At 33.1% G+C, this 12,391-nt stretch overlaps 1 protein-coding gene across 2 annotated transcripts in view; it reads right to left on the reverse strand.

Moving 5' to 3' along the window:
* Positions 1 to 12,391, reverse strand: part of LOC136988711 (calpain-15-like) — a 124,529-nt gene that overhangs the window by 9,264 nt on the left and 102,874 nt on the right. The window contains exon 9 of one of the 2 annotated variants that reach the window (XM_067286656.1): positions 189 to 353. In XM_067286656.1, coding sequence (XP_067142757.1) covers positions 189 to 353 — 165 coding nt within the window. Of the gene's footprint in view, positions 1 to 186; positions 354 to 12,391 lie in introns of both variants that reach the window. The other variant, XM_067286655.1, reaches the window with a different exon arrangement.

The raw sequence follows: 12,391 nt of genomic DNA on the forward strand, positions 1-12,391 counted from the left end.
TCATCAACTTTACAATAAAATTAACATTCTAACATTCAAAATTTTGGAATACACAATCAAATCTTTACAGAAATTGCTGTATTTATTATATGATGCAAACATTTCTGTCAGTTTTATAAATTTTGAATTGGAGATGGAGTTATTGATTGTAAAAATATTTAATAAGAACAATTTTATTAAATATTCACCTTTGACCTTCTTGGAATAAACTGAACTCTACTTCAGTTGGTTCTACCACCGTTAAAACAGTTACTGCAAAACTGTCTTTATCTGCATGTGGTGGAAGTACACCTTGCATTCGAACTTCATTCCAACCAGGCTGAAGTTTACAAATGTCAACACAATCAAAATATCTAAAAAACATGATTTTTAATCATTAATCTATATAACAGATATTTTTATACTATTAATTTCTACATAATACTATTAATTTTTGATATAATCTTTATTAAATAGTAATGTATATTGATAATTATTATTTGATTAATAATTTTCCTAATTCTTAATTTCCAAATTAACTTAATTTAAACATTAAACTTATTATTAAATTAAAATTGTTTAATGTGTATTGCAATTCCATTTTCATTTATATCAATGAGATTTATCAATAAATTTCAAAATATCAACCAAAAAGGTTTTTATCAAATAAAAACATTTTTAAATTCTTGCCCTTATTTCAGATAGATTTAACTCTTTTTTTATGACAATGATGTCATTGCAACACTATTATATATCAAATACAAAACAATTTAAATATATATACAGAATGATATTTTATATCTCTTAAACACAGGCTTATAATTAAGAGAACTCTTTGGATAAAAATATATATACAGGTGGCCCTCGACTTTTGCACAATTTGCTATTTCGCACATTTTTAAAAATTCAAGTTTTTAAATATTTTTGTCAATAATGAAAAAATTTGCTTCCATGTAGATTGCTCAAACACTACAAAGTGCGGTAGCTCACTCTACATTCTCAGATACACATTAATTCCTACAACAGTGGACTTCTCGGAATCCTAATCACTACTGTGTTGTTTTGAGCAAGAAGTCAAAACAGTTTCAGTCTTAGGGCATGCGTCAATGTGTTGTGTGTTTTGCCAATTTATTTGTTTAAGTTTTAAATATTTTGTCCTTATAAATTGATAAACATGAGTGAGAAATGGAGAAACTGCAGTATTGATACAAACAAAAAGAAATTAAGGACTCATAAACTTCATACGATTGAGACAAAAGTGGAAATAATTAAACGTTCTGAAAACGGTGAATCTTTTGCTTCAATCAAACATTTGTACGATGTAAACAAATCTACAATATGTTCAATTTTGAAAAATAAGAGTAAAATTAAGCATTTTATAGAAATTTTTATCAAGAAAAGAAAAAAAGGGTGGTATTCAACTAACTTAACTCTTGACAAGTTTATAAAGAAAACACCCGATAGCACTTAAACACGCCTCATTAACTTCATTATGAATACATATTAATAAATAAATACTTTAAAGCACAGTTTTTGATCCCTCTACTTTCGAACATTCAACATTCGCACACACTTTCAGGAACCAATTATGTGCGAAGTCAAGGGCTCACTGTATGATTTCTCTAATATTTTCAAAATAAAAATTATTTTCTAGAATTTTTAGAATTAAATTAAGAAATTTAACAATGCAAATTAAAATTAATGTTTGTTATAAAAGAGAATAGAAAATATTTCTTATTTAAATGCATCTTATTTTAATAATTTTTTTTTTCTTTTTCAGTATTTGTAATTTTCAAAATCATAAATCATTTACTCTGTCAAAAAATTCAAATTTTTAATAGATTTATTTTAATGATGTAATTACAATATATAATAAAAAAAAAATACTTGATGTGTGAACAGAGAATTTACAATTACATGCAAATTGCAAAAATGAGATCCAAATACTCAAATTATTTTCAATCAATCATACATTCAATTTCAATTATTTATATTTCTTTTAAAAATTTACTATAGATTTTTATCTTTATAAAATTTTTTAATGAAAATTTTTTGCATCAATTGTTGAAATTACAAAATAAATACATAGCTATATACATGCACATTGTTAAGTATTTTAATCAAAATTTTTTGAAACAATTAAAATTTTGATATATAAAACAGAATACAGTATAATCTCCGAATAGCAGACATCATCAGGACCAAGAAGTTGGTCTATTATTTAGAGGTGTCTGCTATTCAGAGGTACAGTATATGCTGGCAGCAATACTGTATTTTAATAACCTGGTCATTATAAAGTGAAGAATATGATGGATTATGAAAACATCAAATTTGCATTAGGAGGAATGTGAATATGCCAAAAGTATACAGTCAAACCTGTTTTTATGTGGTCTTTTTTATTTGTGCGATATAGTCGGCGACTAGTCTCATGCATTTTGTCATGTCTCACGTTGACTTATTATAGCATAAATGAACTTATTATAGTAATATTATTGCATGAATATGCGAAAAATGAAATAATTTATTTTTTAAGTCAACAAAACACCACCTGGACAAAAATATGTAAAACAGACGATAGACAAGACAATGCAGTCAAGTGCTGACATCTGTTGTCAATAAATTCTACGTCTGTTTTAATTACGTTAATTAAACCTTCAAAGTGCTTTCACATTCCTGGACCATTAAGATAAGATTCATTTCAAAGTGTAAATTGAAGGTAAATGTAGTGTATTATTATTTTTATTTAGATATAAAATTTTAGGATTTTTATTTTATGTTTAGATATAATCCCTGAAAATGAATAAGGGCAAAAACAAAGCGAAGAGGAAGGTAATTTCCTTAGAAACTAAGACTACGATTTTAAAACGAGTTATTTTCTATGTGAGACTTTTTTTATACGGTCCCTATTCACCGCATAAAAAAAAATATATTTTTAATTGTGCTGCGAAAACTATTTTGGGTATACTATAGATTACTCCCTATGGAATTTCGTGTGTTTGGGTATATATCTGAACTCAGGGGACCGAGACGAGTTCAACGATACTCTACTTTTGGACCGGAGACGAAAAATAAAAAAGTTATCATACTTTTTTCCGGCGATCGCGCGATGATAGGGAGTCGCGTCGCTCTCCGCTAAGTCGGCCTCGCTATCGCGATCAAGAGTCCCGTCGCTTGCCGTTAAACTTGCCTTTAGTAGACGTTTCCCCCCTTTTTTTACTTTGTTTAAGAACTACCGTGAATCGATTACTAGTTTAGCACATGGCGGCGTGTGGTGGCACCCATATGAGAGGTCAGTCGAGCCGCCATGTTCGCTGCCATAAGTAACATTAACCGAAATGGCAATTGCGCGATGATTGGAAGTCGCGTCGCTCTCTCTGCTCTCGTATTGCGTGTTTAACGCTCCGGGAGATGACCGTAGTCCGACATCACGGTTTGCAGACTTTACCGCAAGATGGCAATACTAGTAACTACGGTGCCATCTGCATGAGAGCATTAAAAAAGTATGGTAACTTAAAAAGTGTGATAACTTTTTTATTTTTCGTCTCTGGTCCAAAAATAGGGTACCGTTGAACTCATCTCAGTCCCCTGAGTTCAAATATATAATCAAAGTCCTGAAATTCCATAGGGAGTAATCTATAGTACACCCACTATTTTTTATAGCCAGTCGTAAAGTTTTGATTTTTTTTATGCGGTCCCTATCCACCGCATAAAAACAGGTTTGACTGTACATAGCATATACTGAAATGACTATTTTTGCATAACTTATGTTTGGATTAATCAATCAGAATGATATTTGGTGTGTGTCATTAGGAGATGATGATAAAATGATATGTAAAATTTTGTCCATCTCTAAATAATTCAAAAGACTTTTTTAAAAATTACACTGGTGTATAATTCTCTCTGCACTGTATAATTAAAATATATGTACAATATATTATTTTTTCAGCTGTAAAAATCTTCTTTTAATTGAATTTTGTGCGAATGTCGAGTTATGAAGACAATTTGCTATCCACTTCAAGGAGTAGGAAACATATTTGGAATTGTTACATTTATAATGCCATTTATGATCTAAGCAACCAATAAAAACTGATACAGGAATTTGTCTGCTTTGTAGTTATCAAGTAGGTGTAAGTTTTCAAACATTTTTGCTTTTTTCATTAATTGATTTATTAAAAATTACACTTCAGTCACCACAAAGCTGTTAAAACGGTTACCACAACAGCATTTGTTTGGTGAAAGTTCAAAGGTATGTTATGAATGCAATTTGCCAACCACTCTAAAGTGTGGGAAGATATTTGATTTTCTCACATTTATACTGTCATTTATGATCTTAAGTTGTTTTTTCGTTACTACTATACTACAGGTCTTGTTAAATGAAAAAATAACTTCAAAAAAGCTTATAGTTTTTTTGTATCATAAGTTTAATTTCAGCAATACAACAGAAGGTTAATAACATTAAGATATATAATGATAAATGGTGATTGACAACTGTACCAGATTAAACTTCTCTAACAGATAAAGAATATCGTTCAACTTCTTATAACCTGCCCTCCTCCCCTATTCCTATTTTAAGCCAGTTTTTATTCGATGTCTATGGTCAAATTTTGTCTCTTACAAGAGTATTTGAACTAATTCTTTGTTTTTGTTTTAAAATATTTTGTACATAATTAATTCTTTCAGAATATTGAAGACAGAACATTGCATTTTCATAAGGTTGGTTATGGACAACAGCATCTGTTATTTAGAGTTTCCACTAGTTAGAGGTAAATATAATAGATGTCATATTTAAAGGATCTGGGGATTGTAAAAATGTCCATTAATTGAGCCATTGATTTTGAAAGTAGCGCAAGTCTATTTTATGAAAAAATAGTTAAAGCTGATTATTATTACAAATTAACATAAAATTTATGTTTTTAATCAATTCAAAATAAATATCTTTTAATACCAGTATAAATTTGTTACTCGTAATTTATACTGTCAACAATATTTATTGTGTGTTGATTTTGAAAGTGAGGCAAGTCCATTCTAAAAAAAAATATAAAGATATGGTGGATTTATTTCCCTATGTATTACCCATTCATCATGAATACTTTAAAAATCTGCACCATCTAAACTAAGAAATATAATTATATGCATGCAACTTATTACTGAATATTTTTTTCTTATTTTATCCATTTTTCCTAAAAAAATTAAATTTATTTTTTGTTTTATTGTAGCTTTTCAAAAAAAGTATGAAATGTTGAAATAAAATAAATATGTAAATAAATAAAATATTTAATTTTCTGTTATTATAATTACATTTCATTCAAAGAAAATCAACGTTTGCAACAAATTATTGCTTTTGAAAGTGAGGCAAGTCTATTGGCACATACCAAAATCATGATTTTTTTCACCTAACACGGATAACCATTATTGCATATTAAATTTACACAAAATAAGACCAAAAATATATAAAATAAGTCTATTACTGCTTATGAATATTTTTAAACTTATTCAAATACAAACCATTAAATATCTAACAATAGCACAAAATGAACTTGCCCCACTTTCAAAATCAACAGCTCCATTAGAGGTGTCCACTATTCGGGAGTGTCTGTTAATGGAGATTTCACTGTATTTATAAAAAATAGTCATCCATAAAATGAAAGAAATCAGAAAGTTAAGCAATTTACTTATTCTACAGTAAAAATCATTGAGAGACTTCATATTCTTCTTTAAATGTATCCAAAACAATAACTTACAATTTTAAAAAGCAAATACAGTGAAGTACTGTTTGTTTCTCATATTTCTCAATAAGCTGGACCACTAATACATACAATTGAAATTTAAATCATAATGTACCACAAGATGGCAGAAAACTAATAGTTTTTTTTTTAATAACAAACTCTAGTATTACAGAGGTTTTAATGTTTATCTTTGATGCAACTCTGTGTTTTGAGACTTGATGTCCAAGTTGCATCTAGATTTCTGAGTCCAAATCCATATTTAAATACAGTTTGATTTTGCTTAATTGGGACAGATTGAAACTAATCCTTTTTGGCCCAATTAAATGAAGTAATAATAAATTCTAAAATAAAATATGTAATACATAGGTAAATAAATAAGTACATAAAAAAATAATAATTAGGTACCTATTTTAATGCTTTATTAAACCAAGCAGGGAACTCTATTAGGGAATTAGGGAACTGTAACTGTCTTTCAACTTGGTTGAGAGATCTGGAAAAATTGTCTGGGGGACTTTTCCCAGAGCAGGGTCAGTAGCTTGCATTCAGATCTGCCTCAGACGGGATTCCAGTGTGATACGTCCCACTATGCTGACTCCCTCCAGAAAAACAGAACTGCCCAAGCGAAAGACAAAATTGCTTTGTCTCTGCCAAATGTTAGGCCTACATGACATTAATGTACGTAGTGTTGACATATTTTCAGAAGATCCCTAAAATATATCAAAAATTGCTAAATTCCTTTTCTGCTACTATTCCAATTAAGCATTTAAATTATGTATTAGTTTGGTTTCTGTTGTTTGGGGTTTGGCCTAAAACACAGCAGCCCCAATTAGCCAGTGGCCCAATTAAACAGAATTGACTGTATTATATTTCAGTTTCCATTTATTAAACTTTGGTATATACAGTACACTCAAACAACAACAACAACAACAAAAGCTACATATTTTTAACAAAGTAAAATAAAATATTTTTGTCTACTTTAGTTACTTTATATATATCAAGATTTCATATATTTAGAAAATACAATTAACTAATTAAAATTCATATCTTATTTTACAAACACCTCTTTAATTATAATTATCAAATTATTGTTGTTTGCAACAATACTTTTTTTTTTTATCATATTTTAAATGTGTACAAAATGAACTATTATATGAAAGATGATATCTTAAACAGAAATAAATCAATTAAATATTTAGAATGTTTACTATAAATATGCATAATATTTCACTTAAACGTGAGTTTTTATTTTTAATCTTTCTACCCTGTTGCACTAAGAGGACCATTTTTTCCAAGGATTCATTAAGGCCCACAGTGAGGCAGCTGTTTGGGAGGGACAAATTCAACTTATCCAGAGTAGGCCAAACATGAAAAATTCCTAAAGAGTTGCTCACCCAGATGAGATCCCTGGTCTTCAGAGTGTTAGTCTAATGTCTTAACTGTTTTCGCCTTCTGGTTGTTGAGATTTTGACATTGAAGAATTTCCGAACTTTTGATTTTTGGAACTTTTTACTTCTGTCTGCATTTTTCTTTTAAATCTTTATAAAATATATGGGTATTTCAAAAAGTAACAGCAAACTAACAATATGAAATTACCTTCTGCCTGATAACTGGATTGATGATGTAAGTACATCAAATAAAACAAGATTCTAAATTTAGAATCTTATTGACTGAAGCAGATCAAAAACATTAGTCAAATGTATGTAAAAATTACTTATTGGATTGTAAAGGTTTTATTTGATGTACTAAATAGACAATATTTCATGAAACTAATATCCCAGGCATTTCAAACACTTGCAAAGGGAAGATACATTCTTAGAAAAGGTATTTACACTGCTTAATAGATGACTTGGTGTGTTTAATTAAAAGGGAAGCATATATACAAAGTGGTAGAGCCCTTAGCTGTTTGCACTGTATTACTTGCTGCTCAGTGAGCAATCATCAGATTTTTGCAGTCAGATAGTGTGAAAGCTCATGAAATTCATAGAAGAATGCTACAACAGTATGGAGATGCCTGCATTGGTGAGAGAAAAAAGTGTACAGGTGGGTAAATGTGTTTAAAAATGGGTGAACATCAATCCATGACAAACAATGCTCTGGGTGTTCCAGCACAGCCATCACTAATGAGGTGGGTCACACTGATGCCATTATTTGCAAAAACAGGTGCATTTCTGTAGGAGTTCTGGCCAGGAATTGGATATCAGTATTGGATCCATATATACTACTGTCATGGAGATTCTTAAGTATCACAAAAATGTGTGCTTAGGAGGTTGACTGATGAGCACAAGATGAATTGTCTTCATACTTCTATAGCTTTTTTTGCACAATATAATGGCAAAGGAGATTTCCTGGGATATATCATTACAGGTGATAATTTAACCAATTAAATTTAATAAGAGATGGCACCTAATGTCTACCTCTAGTACCAAATTACTTAGAATTTAATTATTAATAGTAGTGATAAAGTAGCCTGACTCATTATGTTGACTGTTTAGCTTTGAAATGTTTATATATGTATATATACATCATACCAGGGTAAAATGATAGCTGGCTGAGTGTCACAGTGAGTGATTACAGGCCATAGATGTAGGATTCATTTGTAGTGCTACGCAACTATTGTGTTTGATTTATGTATTGCTTTGTGATTTTTTTTTTGTATTCCGTTAACCGTGTCGGGTTTTCACCATGTATCGCGTCATGCAGATACGCTCTGCCGATTGGTTTACCCTGTGTCACGTGATAGAGAAATTCCCCAGATGGAGGGAGGTATAAAAGGGAATGTACGAACTGAAAAAGGACATTTTGATTTTTCCCTTCAACTGGCGCTTCGGACATTTGGACGTATACGATATTAGGAAGACAAAGGAAGGATCGTTAGCGAGAAAGGTCACCCGTTCTGCACCAGGAAGACGGAGGTACACGTCGTATAATTAGCGTGAGATTACATACTCATTTTTTTGAGCGTTAATTTTTTTCAATTGTCGGAAGGACCGAAATCTTGTAATTAATTAATCGTATGATTAACCTTTGTAATATAAGATATAAGTTAATTGATACTCGGTGTATATGTATATATATATATATATATAAATAAATGTGTTAAATTCCTGTAAATTTCTTTGTGAAGTCCTCATTTTATACCAATCTCACAAAAATAATATACCTCGGTATATTAAAATCTTACATTGGCGTCCGCGACAGGATTGGTGTAAAAAGGGAATTGTGTGTTGTAAGAGGACTAAGTTAGATTAAGTTATTGTACATTGCGAAACTTAAGTCTTGTTGTAAGATGGAGGACCAAGTCTCTAGTGAGGTGCAGTCATCGAGTATAACTGAGATGTGTAATGTGCCAATAGTAACAGGATTTATGGGGATGATCTCTTGCTTCTCTAACTCACCAGGTGACATGCTGGACATATATCGGTTTTTTCAAACTGTGGAGAATGTGGCTGCGTTGGCTAATTGGGACGAAAAAGTAAGAATCACAGTCATTCAAGCAAGACTGAAAGGTGAGCCATTGTCCATATTTTTCAACCTGAGGGAACAGGGGGCAGAGACCTATAAGGAAATTAAGGAAGCCTTAGAAAAATGTTTCGGTCATAAGGAGAGAGAAAAAGACCCCTTTGACTTAGTACTTAAGATCTCTCAGAAAAGGGGAGAGCGCGTTTGTGAATATAGTATTCGTATAAAATCCTTGTTCTCCCGCGCAGTAACAAAGAACCCCAACTTAGCTATGCTAAGAGACAATACAGTGAAGGAATGCTTCATGAAAGGGTTGGTACCTGAAATACGTAAACCTGTGATGCAAGGAAGACCGAAAACCCCAGATGAAGCTATAATAAAAGCTGAAAGCGAGGAGGATATTGAAGCCGCTTGTGGGAAACGAGGTAGCATTAATGAAGTATGTACTAGTATAGAGCAGGAGAGAGAACCAGATGATGATAAACGTAAACTGAGTAATAGGGTAGCGGATCTGGAAGTACAGATTAAGCAGTTAGGGGAATCCTTGTCGTCGATGATGGAGTGTATTAAGGAGGGCAAAGGCCCCAAGAAAGAGTACGAACCTCGTAGATGTTACTCGTGTGGCAAGAAAGGGCATTTGTCTAGACAATGTAGGCGACATAATTTAAACTAATCAACGGTCATTTGGATGGTCAGGCAAATGACCGACTTGCTAGTATAGAACTGACCAGGTGCATATACCTGACTGAACGCGGGTTACCGATCATTGTTGGTAACTTATTAGGTCGGAAGGTTAACGGGCTTGTGGACACGGGTGCTGAGAGAACTGTTGTAAAGGATGAGCTTATGGACTGGGTGAGGTTAAAGAATGAGAATTGGATTGTCAATAATGATACTTGTATTAAAGGGATGTCTGGGACTATTATCAATAGTGAGGAAGCCTTACTTGCTAGGTGTAGATTTAGTAATGAGAGTGAAATAGAAATAAGGATCCCTAGTGTCAAATTTCCAGGAGGTGTTTGTTATGATTTTATTTTTGGGATGGACATTATTAGTAAATATCCGGAAGTATTGGTTGAGTTAGGTCCAGTGATCAAGCCAGAACATGGAGAGGGAAATAAGGACTTCTGTATAAACATAAATAATGAGGCTGATCCAAGCAAGTGTATGTGGGAGCTTGACCATATTGATAAGCAGATAAGAGATAGGGTGATGGAAGTGTTAAACAAGTACCCGAATGCCGTCGCGAATGAACTTACCAATATTGCTGGATCAATCAATTATGTGCATTCCGTTAAGTTAGAGTCCGATCGTCCCATCAACATCAAGCAATATCAGATTCCGTATAATTATTTACCGGCCCTCAAGAAGAAGGTCGGTGAATTATTAGAAGCAGGCATATGTGAAGAAAGTACCTCTAGTTGGAACTCCCCCATCCATGTTGTCCCCAAGGACTCTGGGGAAATCCGGGTCACCCTCGATCTCCGCAAAATAAACGAAATTACCGAACCGCAATTATTTCCAATGGCCCGGATTGACGATATTTTCTCTCAGTTAGAAGGCAACCAATTTTTCTCTGTATTGGATTTAAAGGCGGGGTACTTCCAAATCCCGTTAGATCCTAAAGTCAGGCATATTTTCTCGTTTACTACGCCATGGGGGAAGTATCAGCTTTGTAGAATGCCACAAGGCGGGAAGAATAGTGGTCGATACTTCCAATTCGTTATGACTAAGGTTCTCGCTAGATTTGTTGGAAGTAGCTGTTTCGTTTTCCAGGATGACATAGTGTTATTCTCCAAAACGTTGGATGAGCACCTGGAACTTCTCGAACAAGTAATAGAAACCTTAATAAATGAAGGTCTTAAGGTGAACCCAAAAAAATGTCAGATCTTGGCTGAGGAGGTTAATTATTTGGGACACATATTAAATAGCAAGGGTATAAGGCCTGACCCCAGAAACGTGGACTCTATAAGACAGATAAAACAACCTAGTAACGTCAAGGAAGTAAGAAGTTTTTTAGGTGCAATAGGGTTCTTCCGGAATTTCATCCGGTCCTTCTCTGATATTGCGGCCCCCTTAATCGATCTGACAAAGAAGGGTAAGAAGTTCATTTGGAACCCCAGTTGCCAAGACTCATTTGAAAGGTTAAAGGATGCCATTGCATCCCCACCTGTCTTAGCTCACCCTGATTTTTGCAAACCTTTTTATCTGCATACAGATGCGTCCGATAAGGCGGCAGCTGGCGTCCTTGAGCAAGAACATAATGGTGAGTTAGCCCCAATTGGTTACTACAGTAAAAGATTTCAAGGGGCGGAATTAAACTATTCCACCATAGAAAAGGAGTGCCTTGCGATTGTCCTTGCCTTGAGACATTTTAAATACCTTGTCTTAGGGCAAAGAACGATAATAATATCAGACCACAAGCCGTTGATATTTTTAAATAATATTAATAACGGGAGTCACCGCTTGACACGTTGGGTGATGGAACTAATGGATTACAATATCGAAGTCAAACATATTAAGGGTGTGGATAATACCATAGCAGATTTCCTGTCTAGAAATGTTGATATTAATCACCTCGACGTAGATACCCCTCAGAATAGAATTCCAAGTAAGGAGGAAATAGGTCAATCTCAAGATCGTGATGACACTTTTGGACCCATAAAAAGGGATCTCTTAAGAAACGATGGTGACACCAATTTAAGTGATAGGATAGCTAATTATAGGGTCATAAACGGCTGTCTTTATAGGAGAGAATTCTTTAAAGGGCGGGATCGGTATGTGGAGAAATTGTGTGTGGGGGAGGATATTGATAAAGCATTAATTAAAGCTATTCACGAGAACCAACTCCTTGGGCATTGGGGTGTGATTAAAACCATTAAAAATATAGAAAGAAACTATTTTGTTAAGAAACTCAAGCCTAAGGTCGAGGACGTTATCAAATCGTGTGAAAAATGCCAGAAATATAATATCCATAGCGGTAAAGCCCCGTTCCAAGCCAATGAGACGGCAGAAAACCCATTCCAGAAAATAGCCCTAGATATAATTGGACCCATCCACACTTCAAAAAAGGGAAATCGGTTCATATTGGTCATCGTCGATATCTATACACGATTCATGGAGGCCCATCCCTTAAAGGACCAGACAGCCTGGTCTGTTAGCAACATACTATTTGATCAGATAATTTGTAGATATGGTGTGCCCGAAATAATAGTGTCCGATCGGGG

This window comes from Centruroides vittatus, unplaced genomic scaffold (assembly GCF_030686945.1).
Source record: "Centruroides vittatus isolate TY-2023 unplaced genomic scaffold, ASM3068694v2 scaffold_386, whole genome shotgun sequence".
NCBI lineage: Eukaryota > Metazoa > Arthropoda > Arachnida > Scorpiones > Buthidae > Centruroides > Centruroides vittatus.